The sequence below is a fragment of the Monodelphis domestica genome, chromosome 5, assembly GCF_027887165.1.
Source record: "Monodelphis domestica isolate mMonDom1 chromosome 5, mMonDom1.pri, whole genome shotgun sequence".
NCBI lineage: Eukaryota > Metazoa > Chordata > Mammalia > Didelphimorphia > Didelphidae > Monodelphis > Monodelphis domestica.
In genome coordinates, this window is record NC_077231.1 from 94,033,878 (window position 1) to 94,059,430 (window position 25,553).

Below are 25,553 nucleotides of genomic sequence, written 5' to 3' on the forward strand. Positions count from 1 at the left end.
TTTGATGTTTCTATCAAGTAGTTCAATCTTTAGCCTTAATGATTACCCAGTACAATTTCATTTTCAATTTTTCCTTTTAGACTTTTTGAGGTTCTTCATATGCCCTTTATTTTGTTATTTTTATTATTTTAAGTCCTTACCTTTTTTTTGTCTTAGTATCAAGGGAAGCAAAGGCTAGGCAATTAGGATTAAGTAACTTGCCCAGAGGTAACTCTATTAGGAAGAATCATAAGAGTCATGTTTGAACCCAGGACCTCCTAACTCCAAGCTTGGCACTCTATCCACTATGCTACCTAGCTTGCTCCTTCATATACCCTTTAAAAGTGAGACTAATAATTCCTGTATCTGGTTTCAATCTTTTATGCATGAAAAGATTGATCCTCAATGACTGCTTATGGAATTGAGCTGAATTATCTGATGATCTTTACTCCTAAAGTCTTTGTTTTCTCCTTAATGAGGCACTTATGTGACCCTGGACTCTTCAAGAGCTCTGCCCATGCAAGGCAGCCCTGGTGGGGTTTGAATGGCTTGGAGCAGAGGGGTCAAGAGGGACTCCCAAACCAGATTAAAATATGTTTGGGAAACATTTAACAAAATAAATAAAGATAGTGTTGATGTAATTTTCTTTCTTTTTTTTTGGTGAACGTTTTTTTATTTCCTGTCTTTTTTATTGTTTAATTTTTCCCCCTAATTACGTGCAATACATGTTCAACATACATTTTCCAAAACTTTGAGTTCCAAATTGTTTTCTTCCCTCTTTACTCTCCTATCTCCCCAAGATGGAAAGAAACTTGATTCAGGAGATATATATATATATAATTGATCATGCAGTGTTATGAGAAAATACACATATAAACTCAAAACCTCAAAATAGAAACAAACACAAATGAAATAAGGTGAAAAATAGCATACTTTGATCTGCATTCAGAGGCCCTCATTTCTTTCTCTGGAGGCAGGTAGCATTTTTCTTCATATCCTTCAGGATTGTCTCAGATCATTTTATTGCTGAGAATAGCTGTCTTTCACAGTTGATCATCACACAGTATTGCTGTTACTGTGTACATTCTTCTTCGTTCTGCTCACTTCACCCTGCATCAGTTCATGTGGGTCTTTCCAGGTTTTTCTAAAATCATTCTGCTCATCATTTCTTATAGCGTAATAGGATTCTATCACAGTCATATATGACAGTTTGTTAAGCCATTTCCCCAATTAATGGACATCCCTCAGTTGCCAATTCTTTGCCACCACAAAAAGAGCTGCTATAAATGTTTTTTGTGCACATAGGTGCATTCCCTCATCCTTTCCTCGCATACTCCCCTGTGTGGCTCCCTTGTAGTTGAGTTTGATATTCTTCATTCAGAGAAGGGCTTCTTGTCTGAGGACTAACCAGTTAAGTAAAGAGGAGGAGCTTGTTACTGGGGTCAGGGCTGAGGCACCTCCCTGACCCTTACTGATTCTTGGGGGCAGAGGAACTGCTGTTCTGTGCAGATGAAACAGTAGGTCTTTGGGGCAGGAAGCTTGGGGGCACCATTTCTCTGCATCAAGCTAACTTCTCAAGGTTCCTTGTCATTTTGAAACTGAATTACTGTATTTCCCAGTTTAGGCAAAAATGTTTCTTTTATCATTGATTTTGATACATAATACATTCACTTTGAAGCTTAATATCTTAGTTTTTAAGCAGGTTGTCATCCCTATTGTTTTCCATTGGTTTTCATTTTTGTTTTATTTTGCTTTTTAGCATTTTTTCCTCATGGCTGGACTCTACATTCTCAAAGGCTATAGCAGTGGTCTGACAAGACCTCCCCTCACAGGATTACAGATTCAGACCACACCATTGATGGGCCAGCTTAACTGAACTGAGAGTGGCTAATCACCATAGAAGTTGCTTGCCAGGTTTTTTTCCCCTTCATCCCCATCATAGAGTAACTAATGAATTCCTCTACTAAGGTGCAGAGGGAATTGATCTCTTTCCCATCCTAATGCCTTCTCCACAGTGCTGCCATATGATATTTCCATTGCACACTGCTGGTTGTGTCACTCACTTGCTTTAGAAACGTCTTTTGTTCCCTGTTGTCTCTTGCAGACTCTTTCATTTGACATTTTAGAATCCTTCATAGTGTGATTACAGCATCCCTTTCCAGACTGATGGACCATTATTTTCCCTCTTCATTCCTTTGCATAGGCTCTCCTGAATAGTTTCCCTCATCCTTTCCTCTTGGAACCCCTACCCTCCCCCTTTTAAGGTTTGACTCAAGTGCCCCCCTCCTTCTAGAAGTCCTTCCTCCTTTCATCCCTTGGTCCTCTCTTTCCTCCCTCCATCTCAGGATTTGGTTTGTATGTATGTTGTATTTACTTTTTCATGAACATGTTATCTACCCCCAGTAGATTATAAGTTCCTTTTATTTGCCATCTTAGGATTTAGCCCTTATCTGAGATATAGGAGATACTAAATACATGTTATCTACAACCGGCATGGGGAGTACTTCTCAGCATTCAGATTTTATAACCTTGAAATATTAATGTGAGTTTAACTTCTGTACATCATAGTCTCTGTTCTTGACATAGTAGGCTATGTCCTATCCTCAGGGCCTAGAAGAGTGTTTTCAATGGGGTAGTTATTTATTTTGTTTAAAAAAGTTTGTTGAATAGATGTCCTTTGCTGCTCTTTGTTTATTCTTTCTTGAAATGTGCCCTCTTCTGTGGCAAAAACCAGAAAGCAGTGAACTAGGAGTGTTTTCAGCCACTGGTATAATAATTTCAAATGAATCACACCTAGCTCACCCTCTTCTGCTTGTGTAGTTAACTAGACTTGATTGGTCAGAAGCCCCTCTCACCACAGACTTCACTTTGTCACTGATCCTCAGTTTGTGTCATTCTGGCCTGCAGAGTCCTCCCTCTTCTCTGTCTTTCAAGGTCTAGATCAAATACTTTAGTAGGAGTCCTACTGAATTGTTTTCTTCAGATCCCTGTGCTGTTAAGGCGTTGTGGCACATTGCAAAGAGCATTGGTTTGGGAGTCAGAAATTTGGGATTGAATGCTTAGAGTCAGCTCTTAGCAGCCATGTGATCCTAGAGGTTACTTAACATTGATGGGCCTTCTCTGTACAATGACTGGGTTGGATTATATGAGATTATATTAAATCCACGACCTTGCAATTCTGTGAATACTCCCTCATCTGAATGTAGAACATAGATATGAATTAGATTTTGTCTTTGCAGGGCCTTACATGTAGAACTTCAGAATCTGAGAGCTGAAAGGGAACCCATCCATATCTGAACATAATACCCTCTTTCATCTATCTGCTTAAGTGGTCAAGGGCTTAAAGACTTTGAGAAAGGAGGAACCTGCTCATTCCAGAAGTAGTCCTTTGCATTTCTTGTATTATAGGTACTCTGTAGCATTGGTGTTTACGTACACCTAGTATATATAGATATGTATGTCTTCTTACCTTTGGTGAGGTATAATCTCCTTTAGAGAAGGGCCTATATTTTCTTCATTTTTGTCATCCCTGAAGGGGAATAACCCAATATTTGTGTTGGACTGAATGTTTTAGGTGAGTGAATGAATAAAACATAGGAAAGTGTACTTTGCCTTGGAGAGTTTTTAGGATTGAAAGCACACGCCCCAAACACAGAGGCAATGAGAAAAAGAAGGATTTAGGGGACAGCTAACTGACTCAGTAGAGTGCCAGGCCTGGAGTCAGGAGGACCAGGATTCGAAGCTAGCCTCAGGTACTTCCTACCTGTGTGACCCTGGGCAAGTCACTTTACCCCAGTTGCCTTAGAACTGTCTTATCTTCTGTCTTAGAACTGACACTAAGAGAAAGTAAGGGGTTTTTTATTTGTTTGTTTTGTTTGTTTTTTAAAGAAAGAATGAAAAGAAGGATTGGTAAACTAGATAACTTCCCAGTTTATTCTGATTTCAGTCATCAAATAAATTAAGGAAATTGCACTACTAAATATTGTGAATTCCCAAACCTCCATCACTTCCTTCCAAACACCTTCTGTTGCTTGAATGAAATGTTCCTTCATTTACCTGATTTTCTGGATCATATTCCAAGCCTTTTGGTATTAGCAGATATGTCAAAGGTGACTCAACCCTGTACTAGGGTTTTAACACCTCATAATAATATATTTATAACATGGTGTAATCAGAGACAACTTTCACTGAAGTTTTGCCAGTATGATACAGGGCAGATTCAGATAGGGCAAAGGCACACTTAGACAAAACACTTGTAGAAATTTGGAAGAGGAAGATCACTTTCAGCTGTAGGATCCAGGCCCACTATGTGGAAGAAGTAGCACTTGGATGGAGCCTTGCAAGAAAGGCAAGCATTCCTTTTTAAACATTTTATTGATTTTTTTTATGTCACTTTCATTTCTGAAGCTTTTTCTCTTCCCTCCCCTCCCCAGAGAAGCAGGCAGTTGAGGAAATCCAACCTCAAACCAGCTCAGACTGACCACTGATGCTGTATTGCATACTCAGAAGTCCTTTCCTTGGTAAAGAAGGGTGAAGTGTATACTCCAGCCTTCTCTGGAACCAAGAGCCTCTTTGGTCATTCTTACTGCACAGCATTGCACTGAGGATATCGGTGTAATCCTTGAGTAGATGGTTTTTGTTTTTCATTCTGTGTACTTTCATTTGAGTCCTTCCCAACCACTCTGAGTTTTCCATAGTCATTGTGTCTCCTGAATGACTGAAAAGACCTTTAACTGAGGGCTTACCATTCTAAGTAAGCAGTGAGATAAAAAAACAAAAGCAAAAAAACCCATTCCCTGCCTGCCTCCAGGAGCTTACTTTTTAAATTTTAAACCCTTACTTTTCGTCTTGGGATAAATGCTGTGTATTGGCTTCAAGGCAGGAGAGTGATAAGGGCTAGGCAATGGGAGTCAAGTGACTTGCCCAGGGTCACACAGCTAGGAAGTGGCTGAGGCCAGATTTGAACCCAGTATCTCCTTTCTCTGGACCTGGCTCTCAATCCACTGAGCCACCCAGCTGCCCCCCAGGAGCTTACTTTCTAATGGGGGATACAATATCTGGGGGACAAGATGGGATGGGAGGAGGAATTTGGTTTAGAAAGTTACAGGGATGGTGAGTAAATTCAAGATGGGGTTAGTTGGCACAAACACATTAGCAATATGGACTTGGATGGATACCAGACTGGAAAAAAGCAACTAGTGAGAAGATGGTTGGGAAGCAGAATCCAGTTTGGCCAAGGCTTGCCTGAAATGGTTGGGTCCCCACAGGGCCTCAATTCCTTGGTGCCCACCAGTGAGATTAGAAGTGCCTGGATGTTCTGGAGACAGGTAGGTGGTGTAGTAGATAGAGTACCAGGCCTGAAATCAGGAAGACCTGAGTTCAAATCTAGTCTCTGGCATTTATTAGCTGAGTGACGCTAGGCCATTTACTAAACCTCTGTTTGCCTAAATTTCCTCATCTGTAGAATGGGGATAATAAGAACACCTTCTTCCTATGGTTGTGATAAGGATCAAATGTGATCATGTTTGTGTAATAATTAAAATTGGGTGACCAAATGTAGTAGTTAAAAATTTGGTTTGACAAAAATAATAATGGTTAAAAAAAGAATCGTTGTGGTTGCCATTTATAAAAGTTAGACTATGAGTCAGTAGACTGTTAGTAGCTTTTTTTACAGTAAGGTAGATATTAAAGTGGGAAATATGGGAAGGAGGTAGAAAATATCACCTAGCTAAAAATACCCTAAGCCCTAATCCTAGAGCCTCCAGACCGTGGATGTGAATCTGAATTCAAATATCACCAGAATCCAAAGTCCAGATCAGGAAGCCAAAACCCAAAGAGCCAAAGATGCTGAAAAAACTGCCGAGAACCTTTAGCGTGCATGAGGCCAAGACTGCCAAGAATTCCACCAGAGCTCACACTCCCAAGGCTATAGTTCATCAAGAATGAAGATGAAAATCCTGAATCCCTCTAAGGCTCCTGCTTATATACAGTTTTCTCCACCTATCAGCTCTCCTGTCACATCTCAGGAATCAATCACAGCCTTTCAATTTGCCTAGCACTGCCCTGGGAGAGGGGGGCATTGCTTGTGGCCTTTTAGGGTGTGAACTTTCTTTGTTAGTGACTTACTAAGTGTTAAGTAGGGATACTTTCTTGATTGATTAACTTAAAATAGACAAAGGCAATAAAAATTCCCTTCCACATTTGTAAAGCAATGGGCACCATGCCTGGCACATAGTAGGTGCTATACAGATATTAACTGTGATGGTTATTGCATAAAGCACAATGATCTGCCACAATATTTGTAGTTGTAGTTAATTTAACCATTTCCCAGTTAATGAGCATCCATTTCCATTTCTTTCCTATTATATGCCTCCCTGTAACACACACCTCTCTGCCCTGTCTTATTGCCCTCCCCCCATACAGAGCTGCTGATTATGAATATTTGGTATAAATTTGACCTTTTTTCCCCTTCCTTTTAAACTTTCTTGTATATGTCTGGTGGTGTGATTTCTAAGTGAAGGGTATACACAGACAGTTTAGTTACTGTTTTAGTATAATACTGGAATGATTGGACCTGTTTGCACTTGTGCCAATGATGTATTAGTACTTCTGTCTTTCTGAATCCCTTTCACATTGACTATGCCAGTCTTTCATCATCTTTGTTAGTGTGCTAGATATGCGGTGAAATCTTAGAATTACTTTATATTTCTCTCTTAAGTGATTTGGCATAGTCTTTCATATGGTTATTTTCTGTTTTTATATAAGATGTTCCAAGTCTTTAAAAAACATATTTATCTATATCTATATTTTATTTATCTATATCTATATATTATATAGATATCTATATCTTATATCTATATCTTTATTTATATATATATTTATATATAAATATATATCTATGTATTTATCTATATCTATATATTATATAGATATCTATATATAGATAATATATCCATATATTATCTATATCTATAGCTATAGCTATATCTATATCTATATCTATATTTATTTGTTTTAGGCAAACAGGGTTAAGTGCCTTGCACCAGGGTCACACAGCTGAATGGCTGGGGTTGGATTTGAACTACCCTCTTCTTTATACCTAACACTCATTCTCTGCCCATTTAGGTACCCTCCTGCTAAAGGTAAAAATTAGGGGGTTTTGACTGAATATATTATACTAGTGGTTGCCAGGGATTAATTCAATCCCAATAAAAATACTCAAGTCAGTTTGGGAATTTTATGGTGGTTTAATTACAATAGAGGGAAGAAATTAAGAGAGAGAGAGAGTAAAGGGTATAAGATTTCTCTGGCCTAGCCTAAGCCAAGGGAAGTTCAAAGAACTCAGCCACAAGGCCTTCTCAGAAGATTAAAACTATCTCAGCTTCCAGCCACGAGGTCTACTCCAAGATGAGGGGCCGCCTAAGAAGATAATGCTTTTAGGAGGTAAAGGAAAAGGAATCAGCCTAAATTACTCACCCAGGGAATTGCTCAGGGAAGACTCCTCACCTAACCCACACTACCGAGCTTCTCCCGTCCCTTATCGGCAAGCCGCAAATGCCAACCACCAAGACGCCAAATACCTCCCAGCACTCCCCATGCTGACAACAGAGACCAATGTCTCTTCGAGTAAGAGTGAGAGTGAGAGCCACATCTCTGAGAGAGACTGGAGAGAGGAAATGATGAGAAATATATATACATATATTGTTCTTTACATCACTTCCTGCGTCTCACATGTACCAATGGTAGCTTAATCTTTTTTTTTTTAAACCCTTACCTTCCATCTTGGAGTCAATACTGTGTATTGGCTCCAACACAGAAGAGTGGTAAGGGCTAGGCAATGAGGGTCAAGTGACTTGCCCAGGGGCACACAGCTAGGCAGGATCTGAGGTCAGATTTGAACCTAGGACCTCCCATCGCTAGACTGGACTCTCAAACCACTGAGTCACCCAGCTGCCCCCTTTAAATTATATTGTTACATTGCAATTGCCTGCAGGGTGGAGGTCATCTTGGTGTCTTTGGTGTCTCCACCCACCTAAACCACAGTAATGGGCTCAAGAAATACTTGCAGAATTAAGTTTTAGTGTTTTGTTTTTTCTATGAATGAATGAATGTTGGTATATTGAGTGAATGACAGGTCAAGAAGAAAACCTAGAGATCATCTAATCCAAATCCTTTTATTTACTGATGAGGAGTCTGAGGTTCTAAGACATGAAGTGATCTGTCCATGATGATTACACAGTTAATAAGTATCAGAAAGGGATAGCTAGGTGTTTAGTGGATTGAGAGCCAGACCTGGAGACAGGAGGCCCTGAGTTAAAAACTGACCTCAGACACTTCCTAACTGTGTAAATCCTGGGCAAGTCAATTGCCAGTTGCCTAGCCTTTGCCCTTTTATCTTAGTCATTTTTAAGAAAGGCCAGGATTTTAAAAAATAAATAAAAATAAGTGAACAAGGTATGAATTTGAAGCTAGGCTCAATTGTTTGAAACCAAGGCCAGCTTTTTCCTTCTTTTGTAGCAGTTTTACTCATGATACAGGCCTATGTAGGAAAGAAGCAAAAGCAGGTTTTTAAAAAGGCATTTTCTATATTTGTGCTTTTATTTGTAGCTTCTGTCCCTTCTCTTTGAAGACTTGTTCAAAAAATTTAATTCTGAAATGAAGAAGATTGCTGACCAAGTGATTCCAAAGCAGAGGGCTGCCCAGTTTGATGTGGTAAAGCATATGCGCCAGGATCAGATCACCAATGGCATGGTCAATGCCATCTCCACGGTAAGGAGGCACCGCCTTGGTTTTGTTGTTGTTGTTTTTGTAAACTTAGCTGGAAGCTTATTTCCATGCTTGTTTGTATTTTCATGCTTGCTTATGTTTTCATGCTTGTTTGTGTGTTTACTTGTCTTTGAGAAGAATGAAACATCAAACTGATCTTTTTAGCTGGAATCATTTTGATGGTCTCACTTCTATTTTTAGAGTAAATCAGCCATCTAGAAATTATTAAGAATTTTCTTCCTGCTTTGAAAGGAAACAAATATTTTTATCTTGCTCGCTATTGCCATAAATAAAGCCCTTCTTCCTTTCCCTTAATAGGACTTTTTTTTTTGTTAACATAAGATTGAGATAGCATCTACTCATTTAGGTCTATTGATTGGTCAGCTGTTGTACAAAACAATATAACTTTCATTTTACTGCAGGTGTGAGGTCTTCAGCTGTTGCTGCACCCATTTGTGAGTTCAGTCTGTGGCAGCTGCTGTGTTTAGGGCCTCAGATTCATTCAGGAGGCTTTATCACATATGTTGTCTGTCTTAAAAAAAATAAATAACATGTATACGTTTATCAGATAAAACCTGGCTAAATCTTTGTACACCAGACATAAAATTAACTTTATAGATGGGATTTTGCCACCACTGTCATCCAAGGCACACTTTAGTGCCCCACATTGATTCCTTCAATAGTGAAAGAGCCTGGGACTGACTTGTTGGCCCACCACAAGAAATCCCCTGTGGATGCAAGTAAGCAGTCTTTATACTCAGAACCCTACCCAGCTTTTCTGTGATCTGGGCCAGGGGGAATCTTTGGCCTGTAACACACCCTCTTAGTGTACAGTTTGGGTCTGAAAGGAGGAAAGAAGACTGAGAAGGAACCCCTGAAATCTCCCTTGCTTCCTTCAGCAGACAAATATGTCTACCCTGAGAAAGAAAGAAAAATGAAATTTTTTAGAGCCAGTTCTTCATGTAGTCACAGCTAGTCGTTTTTTGTTTTGTTTTTTAATCTCGTGTTCTCATTTTTTAGAAAATCAGTATTAGACATGTAACAAAAATTTCCAAAAAAACCCCTTCCCTTTGATTTGCCTGCAGTCGACCAATGAGCATTTAGTAAGCTCCTATTATGTGCAAGGCACTGGGGATACCAAGACAAAAAAGTAAACAGCCCTTGCCCTTGCCCTCTGGGAGTTTACATTCTATCTGGGGAATCAGATATTAAGTTTGGTAAATCTTTGTGGGTTGCAATTTGCCTGCTTAAATGTATTAATGGAGAAAAGCCTTTGGACTTATTCGCAGTTTCTCCTGTCACTTTTGTGTCATTCCCTGAAGAATATTAGAACACTCATCTTAAATCTTTCTATAGCCCATTTAGCTCTCCTACCTATTGACTTTTTTTTTTAAACCCATACCTTCTTTATATCTTAGAATCAGTACTAAGTATCAGTTCCAAGGTAGAAGAGTGGTAAGGGCTAGGTATTTTAGGTTAAGTGACTTGCCTAGGATCACTCAGCTAGGAAGTATCTGCTGTCAGATTTAAACCCCCGTCTTCCTGGCTCTCTCTTCACTGAGCCACCTAGCTGTCCTCAATCTGGCCTTTTGTGCCAGATATTTCTCCTATCTTTAATCTCTATTTATGTGGCCTTCTGTTGGTATCCAGTGACTTCAGAAGGTGAAGGAGATGAACTGTACCAGGCCTGGGAGACTTGGGGTGACCTCATGATGATATTTTTTAAGATTTGTGTAATTGTTCTGAAAAAGGCATGTTAACTTCCATGTCTCCTGCCTAGGACCAGACAGGATATTTGAACCAATGTTTCTTTTTTATTTTTTACAATTTTGAAAAAATTATATGTCTTGCATATAAATTTCTGTTTGTAGGTTTAAAAAAAATCAACCCCCTCTCTTGGTGGTATATATTTATTATAATGATAGCCTTATACTAGTAAATTTATGAAAAAAAATCCCAAAACAGGTTGTAATTTTCAGTAGAAACTAGATTGAAAGGATCAAATCTACTAGTGATTTTTTCCCCTTATTTGTTGTGCATTGGTTTTTAATTATGTCTGTCTCTTTGTGACCCCATTTGGAGTTTTCTTGGCAAAGATATTGGAGTGGTTTGCCATTTCCTTTTCCAGCTCATTTGACAGATGAGGAAACTGAGGCAAACATGGATAAATGACTTGCTCTGGGTCACACAACTAGGAAGTGTCTGAAGCCATATATGAACTGAGGAAGATGAATCTTCCTGACTCCAGGCCCTGCATTCTATCCACTGTGCCACTTAGCTTTCTCTCCCCCCCCCCCCCCCCCCCCATTAGCTGGTAGTTTTTCTCCTTATTTTGTTTTGTTTTGGTGGGGGGGGGTTGTTTTTTGTTTTAGACCTTAACTTTGTGTCTTAGTCTTAGGTCTGAGAGAGAAGGGCAAGGACTATGTAATTGGAGTCAAGTGACTTGCCCAAGGTCCCACAGCTAAGAAGTACCTGAAGGCCAAATTTGAACCCAGGTCCTCCCAAACTCCAGGCCTGGCACTCTATCCACTGTGTCACCTAGCTGCCTATATTTTATTTATTTATTTTTTCAAAGACTAAATTCCTTAATTCTTCCAGGCTAAAAGTGCAGGTATGTCTCAGATGCATAACTCCACTCTTTCATCAATATGTCTTTCTTTAAGTAACTTAGTGGCAGTCCCCTGCCCTTCCCTATTTCTGGGGGCTCCCCAAATTAATATTAATTTTAGTGTGGACTCATGATCAGGGTAACCTCTTACAGCTCAGAACACCTAAGTTCAGGAGATCCTCCAGGCTTAATCTCCCTAGTTGCAGGGATTATAGGCCTGTGCTAACATACCCAGGTGTGTTTTTCTTCAGTTGGAAGAGAGCTATGTGAACCATTTAGTTCAAGACATGGCTATTTTCTTCTCGTGTCTGTTATCATGCAAGTGATTTTTAAAATCTTCCTATCACTTTTGAAAATAATTTCCTTAGGAATACTTAATGCCCCCTTTTTTAGGAGATGAAGTCAATTCAGTGTCCAAGACTAATTTTATTTAAGTATGTTATATGTGTATGGAAGAGGAAATGGCAAACCACCCCAGTGTCCTTGCCAGGAAAACTCCACAGATCTCCATGGTCAATATTTTTTTGATCTTTCTAGTGTGTCAGCTTTTTCTCTCAGCTTTGGGTCCTTTTCAGATTTGATTAGTGTGGCCTCTATGCCTTTATGCAGTTCACTGATATAGGGCCAAGCATAGATTGCAGGGATCCTCCAGTGGAGCCTGCCTGCAGTTTTGACATTGAACCACCACAACTACCTTTGAGCCTGCATTTAATGAGCTCTGAATTTTATCCAGTTGCAATATGGTCTCTTTCACATGCTTCAAACTTCTTTGCAAGAATACAAGCTACTTTATATATAGGAAGCCTTTGCTTGTATCCATGTAAACGGCATCTATAATATTCCTTCATGTTCCATTTTAGTAACAGAAATTAAATTAGATTGGCATGTTCATTTTTGTTGTCCTCATTTTCACTCTCCAGCCTCAACTCCTTCTGAGCTGTTGCACTCTTGACATTACTTTCATAGAGCCATGCATGGTCTTATCCTCATTATCTGTATCCTGGCCTTGGTTCTATCTTCTGTACCTTTCTTTTTACTCTAAGTCAGTTATTGCATTCTCCATGCATCCCTATGAGCCTTTTTGGACAATTCTCATATTTCCTTCTCACTGAAATTATTTCTCTCTATTGTCTTCAGAATTCCATTCTTCATCATCTCCTTTCCTTCCTAGGCTAATTTCCACCTGTAGAGTGTTAGTCCATAGGATTTTGACTTCTTTGAAATAATTTAGAATGTGTGTCAACCTTTGTGCTGAATTTCTTATCCTTGATCACAAGCTCTACTACCGAGTTCTCTTCACTTTCTGTTCTGTTAGTGAGAATCAGATCCAGAAGAGTTGGTATCATTTTTTAAGTAAGGATGGCTTATTCCCCATTGCCGTGTGGCCTTGTGTAAAAGTGTTGGTGCTTAGTATGAAGAAGGTGTGACCGTGAAAAATGTGGGTTTCAAGACTGTGAATTGCCAAAACTGTAAAGATAATTTTAGTGTCTTGATTTTTATCAAAAATAAGTGGTCGCCATGGGAAAAATTCCCAAATATGAAATACCCAAGTCAACTGAGTTTTATGGAGATTTTAATTAACATGAATGAAGGAATTAAGGGAAGGGAGAGAGACAGAGTAAGAGAAAATAGTAGGAAAAGGCCTAGGCCATATTTGGCCATATTTGGCCTAGGCCTAAGCCAAGATTTTGTCCCAAGCAAAACTCCAGCTAAGTTCAGAAAAATCCTCAACTCCTGAACTGAGTTCAGAGACCCAGATCTGAACTCCTGACCTCCTCTAATTCTGCTTCCAAAATGAACTTCGAACTCCAACTAGTCCGAACTCTCCCCTAAGTTCAGAGAGCCAGCTCCTTTTAAAGAGAAATTTCTCTTGTGTCACCTCCCCTAAATTTTCACATCTACCAATCACAGTAGATGTTTTCCCTAGGACTGACCATTCATAGTTTACATCTTCTTTTGTTCTCACCTTCTCTGGGTAGACTAAAACTTCACACCTCTTTTGTTAAGCTTGCCTGTTGTAAGTTGCTTGACCTTTTAGTGATTAATTTAACCTTTATAGGTACTTAGCACCTTTTTGTATTAGATCTAAAAATAGACCTAGCTTAAGGTTCTAGCTTTACTACAAGTATGAGTTAGGAACTTTTCATTGTTCCATCAGGAGTTTACAACTTTATCTTCCCCTAAGGCATTGTCATGAGTAGGGTGGAGTAATTTTAAAGTTCTCAATACATTCCTGATCAAGTACCTCCATTTGTTTAAAATGGGGAATAGCTTAATCAAATCTTCTGAAGTAGAGTCTGAGCAATTTTAAGATTCACAAGGAGAAAGACTTAAGCAACTTGCTTTGTTAACTCCATGCATGCCAAGCTCTAGGTGCCACTTATATGGAGACCAGGGGTATAGGGGAAGGAGTGCTGGCCTGGCTGAGGAATTGGAGGCCAGCAGGGTTTTAGTTTTATCTTTGTCTGTAAACTAGCTGTAAAATGAGGATATAATACTTGTAATATAGTATGAAGTAATGAAATGATGGATATAAAATGTCTTGCAAATCTGAAGATGATACAGAAATGCCAACTGTCTTTTAAAGTTGATTTTAATGAGATGTCTTTTGTTTTTACATTGCTTCCAGACAGCCATATATATGTAAATTAGAGGAGGAAGAAAAAAAAATTAGTGAAACCAGGGATATCTGCTTTTCCTTTTTTTTTGGTCAGGAAAGACAGACTAACTCTGCAATGGTAGTAGAGTTGGCTGGTGACAAGGCATTGTTGTACCTAGAAGTGTGTGAAACTTTTTGGTCAGTGAGAAGGGACTAAAGTGAAAATTTAGCAAGGCCTCCTCTGGAAGTATGTTAGTAGTTTTGTAGACCATCATTATCAACAGTCTCAGGCCCTCTTTTGTCTCTGAATTACATACTGAAATGACTGGTGGGTTTTTCAGTAACCCAAAGGGCAGACTTCCTAGCAGATTTTGTAAAGGGCCCAAGCCATTGGCGCTTCATTCCCCTGCTTTTACTTTACAACTTCAAAGATTTGTGATCTTGTCTGTGTGAGGACTTGTGTCTTAGTAACTATGTGGGCTGAGAAACTGTTCTCTTCATGGCCAGCCCTGAGAGGAGTCTCTTTGAAATGAGCCTGCTCCTTAGATAGCAGGCTCAGGGATCACCACCAAGGTGAATGAGCATTATAGGAAGCTTTTCCCACTTGGTTAAAAATAGAAAAAACTTGGAGAAAATGCTAGATCTGGAGTCAAATTCTCCCAGATACTCCCTAGTTGTGTGACCCAAAGCAAGTCGCTTCACCTCTCTCAACCTTGGTTTCTTCATCTGAAAAAATGGGGAAAATAATTGTACCTCCCTCATAGAATTGTTGTGAAATCCAAATGAGATAATAAATGTAAAGTGCTTTTCAAACCTTCTGGCACATACCCCCCCCCCCATTTTATCTTTATTTTATTCTAGTAACAAATTTACACATAAGGTTTTCAAAGTTATATAATTCTTGTTCTCTCCCTCCCCTTTTCCCTCCCCCCTCCTGGAGTTGACAAGTAATTCCACTGGGTCATATGCATGTATCATCACTCACAATCTATTTCCATATTATTCATTTTTGCAAGAGAATAATCTTATAAAACCAAAACTCCATATCCTATACCCAAATAAACAAGTGTGATAAAACATGTTTTCTAATGCATTTCTACTCCAACAGTTCTTTCTCTAGAGGTGGGTAGCCTTCTTTTCATACAGGATCATTGTATTGCTGTTAGTAGCAAAGTGAATTGCATTTGAGTATCCCATGATGTTTCAGTTACTGTGTATAATGTCCTACTGGTTCTGCTTGTATCATTCACTTTGCATCAGTTCGTGTAGGTCTTTCCAGCTCCTTCTGAAATCATCCGATTTGTCATTCCTTATAGCACAATAGTATTCCATCACCATCATATACCGATTTGTTCAGCCATTTTCCAATTAAGGGACATCCCTTTAGTTTCTAATTCTTTGCCACCACAAAAAGCACAGCTATAAATATTTTTGTTTAGGGCATAGCTGGGTGGCTCGTGGATTGAGTCAGGCCTAGAGATGGGAGGTCCTAGGTTCAAATCTGGCCTCAGACACTTCCCAGCTCTGTGACCCTGGGCAAGTCTCTTAAGCCCCATTGTCTAGGCCTTACCATTCTTCTGCCTTGGAACCAATCCAAGGCAGAAGGTAAGGGTTTAAAAAAATATACATATTTTTGTATAAATAGGCCCTTTCCCACCTTCTGGCATTTTGAAGATGCTAGATATAAGAAAGTCTTCCAAGGGGGGCTTGTGATGCCTTGGCAGTCTTTAAGCATCCAAAGCCCTTCCATGCTACAAGAGAAATCTAGGGAAGGACTTTGATGGAAACCTCTAATTTTAGACATGTCTAATTGTTATTATTAGAATTAGTGAAGCACTAGTAAAACTTAGGTAGTACAGACATTGTATAAAGAGAAGTGATAAAATAAGACAAGATTCATTTGGGAGAAATCAAAGTTTCTGGCCAATAAAAGCCCTCTTTTAATAATTCTTTTGTGTTCCCCTTTTCTCCTGGCTACCAGTGACTTTTTGTTATTCAAATTATTCAAATTCCCTTTCTCTTTTTCCCCTTAACACTGCTTCTCCCTTCCCCACCCCCCCTGCCAAAAAACATCAAAAATGAAAACAAAACAAAACAAAAAAAAAACCCTTTTCATTGAAAGACTTTGTGTCATAGCTAAAAATTACTCTTCTCCATTTTAAAAGACATTTTGATACATATTTATCAGTGACTTCACATAAAGGGCTTCTTGATGCAGTTTGCACCCGACAGGGAACTGGAAGGAATAGCTAAGATGTGAAGGGACACATTGTAATGTGAAAAGATCTTGGCAGGCTTTAAGAGTTGGCTAAAGTTGACAAAAGTAAACTATGAAGGCTGGTCCTAGGCTTCAGTAAGTCACAGGCACCAGAGCCTGCTGAGAGGTGCTGCTGGTTACCAGTTAGTGTGAAGTCCTTAGGGTTTGGTGGACCTTAGAAAGCTCAGCATAGAATCAGCAGGGCACTGATTAGCCCAAAGCCTAATGAATGTTCAGGCGTGTTGATAGAAATAGAGGACTTAGAGAAAGGAAGGTCTGAATCCTGCTCATCAGAACTACTTGGAGAAGGACCTAGACCAGACAAAATTGATAGAAAACTCATTATTCATTAGAAACTCATTATTCGGGGGCAGCTGGGTAGCTCAGTGGATTGAGAACCAGGCCTAGAGATGGGAGGTCCTAGGTTCAAATCTGGCCTCAGACACTTCCCAGCTGGGTGACCCTGGGCAAGTCACTTGACCCCCATTGCCTGACCCTTACCACTTTTCTTGGAACCAATTGGTTCCAAGGCAGAAGGTAAGGGTTTAAAAAAAAAAAACAAAACAAAAAGAAACTCATTATTCATAGAAAACTCAAAATCCATTATTTTCTAATGTATGAGAATTGCCTTAAGTAGAATTAGGTTGGTTCTGTATGGCCCCGACCAGCAGAACTGGCACCAAAGGGTGGGAATTAGAGGAAGGAACTGTCAGTTAAACAGAAGAGTCACCATGTCCAACCAATGAAAGCTGGGTTGGACCAGTGGGTCTGAGGTGGGAGGATTGTCAGAAGATTCCCCCCAGCCCCAGCATGAACTACCAGCTTTGTGCTCAGTTCTGTGATCCAGAGGGTAATACTTTGGGAAAGGACTAGATTCAAGGACCAACAAGTCTTTGCAACTCTGCTAGCCTGTCATTCCTTGTGGACCCATTGTATGCGGAGAATAATGCCATAAATCATCTCCAGGAACTCATTTTATTATTAGTGCATTGGAATTGAGTGAGGCTTTTAGAATTTCAGTTGTTCTCAGTGGCGTAGAGCCCATGTAAAGCAAGCCAGTCTAGGGTCATCAAGACTGTCTCTCTCCTCAGCTTCTCCAGTGGAGAAAGCAAAGAACCAAGCTAGCCAAGCACAGCTCTAGCATCTCAACTGCTTTTCCCTCTTTTAGGGAAATTGGTCCCTAAAGAGATTCAAGATGGACCGTCAGGGAGTGACCCAGGTGCTCTCTCGCCTCTCCTATATATCTGCTCTGGGCATGATGACAAGAATCTCATCACAGTTTGAGAAGACCAGGAAAGTGAGCGGTCCTCGGTCCCTCCAGCCATCTCAGTGGGGAATGCTCTGTCCCTCTGACACTCCTGAAGGGGAGGTAAGGAACTGACAGAATCTTAGAACTGCTCACTCTCCCTAACACTCTGCTGGGCAGTGCTTGACCCCTCTCTTTTATGAAGCACTTGCTGTATGGCCGGTACTATGCTAGGGCCAGTGGTAATGGAGCTCAGATATGGGCACAAGACAATTCTTGTTTAAAGAAGACTCACATGTCGAAAAAGTAATATGATTGGAACAACAAAATGAGTAGGAACCCACAAAAGGAAAAACTGGTGGGGTGGGGATGAGGAGAAAGTTTAGAGGGAAACTGAGTCTTGAGGAGACTTCTATGTATTTAAGTTTCCCACATTTTTGTTAACTTTTTTTTCTCCTTCTTTTAAATACTGTTTTGATTTAGATTTAGAAGCAGTATCTTTTGTAGTTAAGATACATCAGTTGGTAGTCAAAAACATTCAGGTACATTCTCAAGAACTACATCTCTCTCTTTGTTTTTTAGGCTTGTGGTCTGGTTAAAAACCTGGCTCTGATGACACATATTACAACTGACATGGAAGATGGGCCCATTGTTAAACTGGCCAGTAACCTGGGAGTAGAGGACGTTAACCTCCTCTGTGGAGAAGAGCTATCTTACCCAAATGTGTTCCTTGTCTTCCTCAATGGTTGGTATACTAACATGTTTTGACTATTAAATGATCAGTTGTACAGGATAGATTACTACCATCACAGTATTTGACAAGCAGATAATACTGTAATTTTTAGGGTACAAATTGACTTTGTAATTAATTTTTTTTTTAAACCCTTACCTTCTGTATTAGAGTCAATATTGTGTATTGGCTCCAAGGCAAAAGAGCGGTAAGGGCTAGGCAATGGGGGTCAAGTGACTTGCCCAGGGTCACCCAGCTGGGAAGGGTCTGAGGCCAGATTTGAACCCAGGACCTCCCATCTCTAGGTCTGGCTCTCAGTCCACTGAACTACCCAGCTGCCCCCTGTAATTAAATTTTTAAAAATAAGTCATCCCATACACTCAGTCCTCCCCACTCTGGTTCTTAGTGGCCACTGATGCCAAGACCAACGAGGTGCTTGGAAGAACTTCCCTCAGCAGATAAACAGCTGTTGAGTGTGGCAGTAAAAGGATGGTAAATCAATGCAGTGGTATAGGTCAAAAATCCCAGTGTTTATGTGGAAAATTTATGATTAGTCTGCATAGGTTGTTGACATAGCTAAAGCATTTGTAGGTAACAAAAGTCTGTATTTTAATATATTATCTTTTTAGCAACATTTATGATGTATTTTAATTTGTACTTGGAGGCTAGAGTATTAATTTTATAAGTTATAAATTCTGTTGATTTGATTTGATTATTTATATTTTTGTTTCAGTAGTCACATTCATTTCCAAATATATCCCTTCCTTTTCCTCTATTTGACAAGCTTTTCCTTATAACAGATTTTAAAAGGAAAAAAAAAAGTTCAGTAAAACCAATGAATATATCTGTCAAACCTGATATTATTTGCAGTATCTTATATCCATTGTCCTTTTCTGTAGTAAAGGGGAGAGGTACTATCACTAATCTTTAATTTAGAGAGTGACTTCTTTCATTAGCTAAACAAAAGAAGGTTATGGAGGATCTAAGAACGGGGTTTTTAAATGGTTTTCATTTTTGCTTAAAATTCATATTTTAGAAAAGAGCCTTTTTGGATTAATTTAAGGAGATATTTCTGCTTTTAAGTACTGTAACCAATTGTGTTTAGGCAACATTCTGGGTGTCATTCGAGATCATAAGAAACTAGTGAATACATTTCGACTTATGCGCCGAGCTGGTTACATCAATGAATTTGTCTCAATCTCAACAAACCTCACTGATAGATGCGTCTACATTTCATCTGATGGGGGAAGGTTGTGCAGGTATGTGTGGTTATAACAGACTTAAAAATCCTTGTTCTTTCTTGGGATAGAGACCTGGGTACCAAGATTTCCCTTGTATATTTATTCCCCCAACTCAGGATGTTGTTGGATCTCTTCCAGCCTTTCTTTGTTCTCCTGCAGCCGAATTTCTTTAGACCCTTTGAGAGTACCCTAGCCAGCTGTCTCAATGGATAGAGGGCCAAAACTCAGGAAGATTCGAGTTCAAATTCTGCTTTGACACTTCCTACTGGGTGACCTTGAAGAATTGCCAAAAATAATATATGTATATCACTTTGCAAACTTTCCAGTCCCATATAAGGTTGAATTATTGTTATTTTCCCCCCTCTTTTAATATTAACATTAATGATAAATGTAATAATAATAATAGCAAGCATTTACATGTTTTTTTTGAGGTTGGCAAAGCACTTTGCAAATATTATGTTATCTTATTGGATCCCCACAACCACTGTAGAGAGAGGGAGTAGGTACTACTATTATTACTTTCTTTTTACAGATTGAGGAAACTAAGGTGGACAGAGGTTAAATGACTTGCCAGAGTCACACAGCTAGTGAGTGTCTAAGGCTGGATTTGAACTCAGGTCTTCTGTACTCCAGGTCTCATGCTTTATCTGCTCTGCTATGATGCCTTTCAAGGAAGCATGAAGGAGCAGATAAGGCTGGCTGGAAGTTCCTCTTACCTTCGAGGATTTACGTGCTACCCTCTGGTCCCCATCTTCCCAGATGTCTCTTAGAAAACCAGGAGCTAGTTCTTACGCAGAGAAGGAAGGGAATCACAGAAAGGAGGGCCTGATTGCATGTCCTCCCTCTGTAGCCCAGTGTGATCTCCCAACCCAGGCTGAGCTGCATCCTTGGGGAGCGATAACTAGAGTCTTCCTGGACATCCTTACCCAGACCGAAGAGGCAAGATTTCAGAGTCCTGTGGATTTCCCTGGAAAGCTCACCCAACTCATTTTCAGCAACTTGTTTCTCCCTTTGTGATTGTGCAGCTCCAAAAGTGCTCATTAGTGCCCAGATGGTTCTTTGGGCCCCAGGGCAGAATGCACAAGTATCTTGTAGTGTTGGTTGCACTCTCTGTAAGAGCTGCTTGTCCAAATAGCAACAGCCCTTGACGTTTCGATCTCACATGCCTTCCTTTGTGGGACGGTTTCCCTGTAGTGGCAGAATCCTCAGAGGCAAGTCAACACTGACAGTTATAGGTTAATCCAACGGGCCCTGTCGCCTAGGCCCTTCTTATACATTGGGCCTGTTAGGCAACTGGAAAAGCACAACCAAAACACCGTCCCCCTCACACTCAGAACCATTCCCCGTGGGAGCCACAGCTGGGAGAGTTCAGTATGCTCCCCATGACATTTTCTTAAACCGAGACACTGTAACATTTGAGAACTTCCATTTGAACTCTGCTGGGTTAAAGGGCTTCATGAGCCATGTATGGCATGTTTGCCTGTATGCCAAGTGTGGGATTGAGAGGAAGGGTTGGACAATTTGGAGAAAATTAGAAGCTGAAGAAAAGTCCAGTTTTTTTTCTTATATAGCCATAAATGAAGAGACTATCAGCGATCTGAACTTCATGGCTTACTTAGGGCTGGATGTTTCAGTAAAAACTGCAGTCAACACATGTTTATTTATTTATTTATTATTATTATTTTTTAATTAAAACCCTTACCTTCCGTCTTGGAGTCAATACTGTGTATTGGCTCCACGGCAGAAGAGTGGTAAGGGCTAGGCAATGGGGGTCAAGTGACTTGCCCAGGGTCACCCAGCTGGGAAGTGTCTGAGGCCAGATTTGAACCCAGGACCTCCCATCTCTAGGCTTGGTTCTCAATCCACTGAGCTACCCAGCTGCCCCCTCAACACATGTTTAAAAAAGGTTTTATTGTGTGCATCCAATGGGTGCACACGTGTATGTATGTGAACAGTTCTCCTCTACATGCTAGTTACCTTATTTGTCAGTTCTTGTAGCCTGTTCCTCTAATCTCTCATTTTCTACGTTAGGCCATACATAATTGTGAAGAAGCAAAAGCCTGCTGTTACAGAAAAGCACATGGATGAGCTGGCCCAGGGATATAGGTAAGAAAGAGGCCTAGAAGAAAGGGGAGGAGGGTCCCTTCTTCCTTTAAAAAAAAATAACCCAATGCTATTTTAGCCCTTTTTATCACTGGCAATGATCTCAAGCAGCGCTGCTGCTGAAGGCATTCTTTGTGCTACTAGGGAAGAGCAGGGATCCAACAGTCCAGAAGCCACAGGAACCTCTGAGTTCTTCTGTATTTGTTGCATCTACCTGCCTCCTCCACTCCCCCCACCCCCAGCATATTGACCCCCTTGGTTCCAGAAACCTCAGCCTCCTTTCTATGGCCACCTCCTTTCAACATCCTGGTGGGGAGTAAACATCCAAAGAGTTGCCACTCCCCTCTGCAGATTGTGGCAACCCCTGGGCACTGGGAATATCTTGGGGGGGATTCTCCCTTGCACATGACATGACATTTAACCTTCTACATCCTTCTCCCTTGGTTCTCCCAGTGCTACTTTCTCCTGCCTGGACAAACAAAAGGCCAGACAGGAAGAGTGGAGTTAGATTCTAGAGGGCCTTGAATGCCAGGATTCAAGGAGTCAGGCAGTGAAAATCTCCAAGCCTTTCTTTTTTTTTTTTTTTAATTTTAAGCTCTTACTTTCTGTCTTTAGAATCAACACTGTGTATTGTTTCCAAAGCAGAAGAAAGGTAAGGGCTAGGTAATTAGGGTTAAGTGACTCATCCAGTTAGGAAGTGTCTGAGACCATATTTGAACCCACCTCTTCCCCTTGTCCAGCTGTTCCCTTGGAGCCTTTCCAAGTAGAGGAGTGATGGAATCAGATAAATGCCATAGGAGGAGGCCCTGACCAAGAACATGAAGGATGGAGATAATATACTGGAACAAGGAATAAGAAATTATGGTAGCTTTGGTGAGAGAACTTGAGACCCTGAGTTGGGGTGGCCACAGTATGGATGGAATGGATGGAATTCCAGGAAGCAAGGCTTAGTTCACAAGTCAAATAACTAGCATTTGGCAGTTCACAAGAATATGAATTAGAGAGAAGATCAAGGTGAACCAGATTACATATCTAGATAACTGGGAGAGTAGCAATTCCATTAATAGAAAGAGAGAGAGGAATAAGATTGGGGGAAAGAAGAGCTCATGTTGTGGACTCCTTGTGGATGTGTCTGGAATAGCCAGAGCCTCCTGTTCTTTCTTGTGATTAAGAAAAAGTGATGATTAAATTGAAACATTGATATGTAAAGCTCATATCACTCACTGCAATTTAAAATTTAAAGAGGAAAAATTATAATGCTGTATTTTATAAATATAACAAATTTGTTGTTAAGTTTCATATTTGTGTGGTTTTAAAAGTTTGCCTTGTAAGAAAACTTATTTTCAATTATCTGGTGCTTAAAAATGAATATTTTGATATGCTTTAGCACATCTCTGATGCATTTTCAGAAATTTTGAAGATTTTCTACATGAGAGCCTGGTTGAGTATTTGGATGTGAATGAAGAAAATGATTGTAACATTGCATTGTATGAACATACAATTAACAAGTAAGTAACATCCTTACCAACAAACAAAAAGCTAATTTATTTAGAATCTTCCTTCCTCTTGGTTAATTGAAACTTTGTTTTCCCCTTATCCATTTGGGAAGAAACATGTAGAGGCTGCTATTTCATGTGAAATTCTTAAGTGGATCCGTGGTTTCATCCATATGGGATATCCCTCTATGACTGTAGATGGTGGCCCACCAGGGTCTTCCATTTTGTGTGACTCTTCCCCGTATCCTCCCATAAGTTACTCACAAGGTGGGGGTGGGTTGGAGGGATGATCTACCTGTGTTCTGGAAAGCTTCTTTTTGGCTATTTTTATATTTTAGGTGCCAAGTTAGTTTTTTTAGCTTCTTACTTTCTATGTGACCAGTGCTCAGCATTTTCCCCAGTGTTTTCATCTCTGGTTGAGACAATACCATATTGTAGCATTTTTCTTTTTTTTTTCTCAATTCTAATTTTTTAAATGATTTTTTATTTCTTCCCCAATTATACATAAAAACAATTTTTAACATTTTTTTTAAGTTTTGACATCCAAATTATCTCCCTTCTTCTGTCCCTCCTTGAGTCTCTTCCACTCCTCCCTCCTCCCTGAGACAGTAAGCAACTTGATCTAGATTTTACTTGTGTGATCAGGTAAAATGTTTTTTCCATATTAGTCATTTTGTGGAAGAGGTCTCAAATGAAAAAAGTAGAAAGAAAATGAAATATAGTATGTTTCAGTCTGCATTCAGAACCATATGAGTTCTTGGTTAGCAGATGACATTTTTAAAAATTAAGTTTATTTATTTAATTGATTTAGAATATTTTTCCATGGTTACATGATTCATGTTCTTTCCCTCCCTCACCGCCCTTCTCCCACCCCCCCACTCCCCCCCTGTAACCAACAAGCAATTCCACGTGATTAAAACCCATTTCCATATTATTAATATTTGTACTAGGGTGATTGTTTAGATTCTACATCCCCAATCATATCCCCAATGATCCATGTGATCAAGTAGTTGTTTTTCCTCTATGTTTCTACTCCCACAGTTCTTTCTCTGGATGTGGATAGCATCTTTCTCATAAGTCCCTCAGAATTGTCCTGGAGCATTGCATTGCTGCTAGTAGAGAAGTCCATTACATTCAATTGTGCCACAGTGTATCTGTCTCTGTGTACAGTGTTCTCCTGGTTCTGCTCCTTTCACTCTGCATCAATTCCTGGAGGTCATTCCAGTTCACATGGAATTCCTCCAGTTCATTGTTCCTTTTAGCTCAATAGTATTCTATCACTAACATGTACCACAATTTGTTCAGCTGTTCACAAATCAAAGGGCATTTTGCCACTACAAAGAGTGCAGCTATAAATATTTTTGTATAAGTCTTTTTCCTTATTATCTCTTTGGGATACAAATGCAGCAGGGCTATGGCTGGTTCAAAGTGCAGTCAGTCTTTTAAAGCCCTTTGTGCATAGTTCCAAATTGCCTTCCAGAATGGTTGGATTAATTCACAACTCCACCAGCAATGCATTAGTGTCCCAATTTTGCCACATCCCCTTCCAACATTTATTACTTTCCTTTGCTGTCATGTTAGTCAATCTGCAGGAATAAGATGGTACTTCAGAGTTGTTTTGCTTTGCATTTCCCTTACTTTAAGAGATTTAGAACACTTTTTCATGTGCTTATTGTTAGTTTTGATTTCTTTATCTGAAAATTGCCTATTCATGTACCTTGCCCACTTATCAACTGGGGAATGGCTTGATTTTTTGTATAGTTGATTTAGCTCCTTATAAATTTGATTCAGACCTTTGTCAGAGGTTTTTGTTATAAAGTTTTTTTCCCCAATTTGTTGCTTCCCTTCTAATTTTAGTTTCATTGGTTTTGTTTGTACAAAAACTTTTAAATTTAATGTAATCAAAATTATTCATTTTACATTTTGTAATATTCTCTATTCTTTGCATGGTCCTAAAATCTTTTCTTTCCCCTACATCTGACAGGTATACTATTCTATGCTCCCCTAATTTACTTATAGTTTCCTTCTTTATATTTATCATTCACCCATTCTGAATTTATCTTGGTATAGAGTGTGAAATGTTGATCTAAACCTAATCTCTCCCATATTGTATTCCAATTTCCCCAGCATTTTTTGTTTCAAATAGTGGGTTTTTGTCCCAAAAACTAGGATCTTTGGGTTTATTGTATACTATCTTGCTGAGGTAATTTACCCCAAGTTTATTACATTGATCCTCCCTTCTGTCTCTTAGCCTATACCATTTTGTTTTGATGACCAATGCTTTATAGTACAGTTTAAGATCTGGTACTACTAGGCCTCCATCCTTCACTTTTTTTTCATTATTTCCCTTGATATTCTTGATCTTTTGTTCTTCCAAATGAACTTTATTATGATTTTTTCTAATTTAGTAAAAAAATTTTTTGGTAGTTTGATAGGTATGGCACTGAATAAGTAAATTAGTTTGGGTAGGATTGTCATTTTTATTATGTTAGTTCGTCCTATCCGTGAGCAATTAATGTTTTTCCAGT

At 39.5% G+C, this 25,553-nt stretch overlaps 1 protein-coding gene across 1 annotated transcript in view; it reads left to right on the top strand.

Annotated features, from left to right (window-relative positions):
• The window catches only part of POLR3B (RNA polymerase III subunit B), a 149,448-nt gene that overhangs the window by 63,741 nt on the left and 60,154 nt on the right, over nt 1-25,553 (top strand). Inside the window, exons 13-18 of the mRNA XM_001365890.5 lie at nt 8,587-8,748; nt 17,378-17,578; nt 18,038-18,200; nt 19,291-19,444; nt 21,458-21,532; nt 22,939-23,037. Coding sequence (XP_001365927.1) covers nt 8,587-8,748; nt 17,378-17,578; nt 18,038-18,200; nt 19,291-19,444; nt 21,458-21,532; nt 22,939-23,037 — 854 coding nt within the window. The remainder of the gene's footprint in view (nt 1-8,586; nt 8,749-17,377; nt 17,579-18,037; nt 18,201-19,290; nt 19,445-21,457; nt 21,533-22,938; nt 23,038-25,553) is intronic.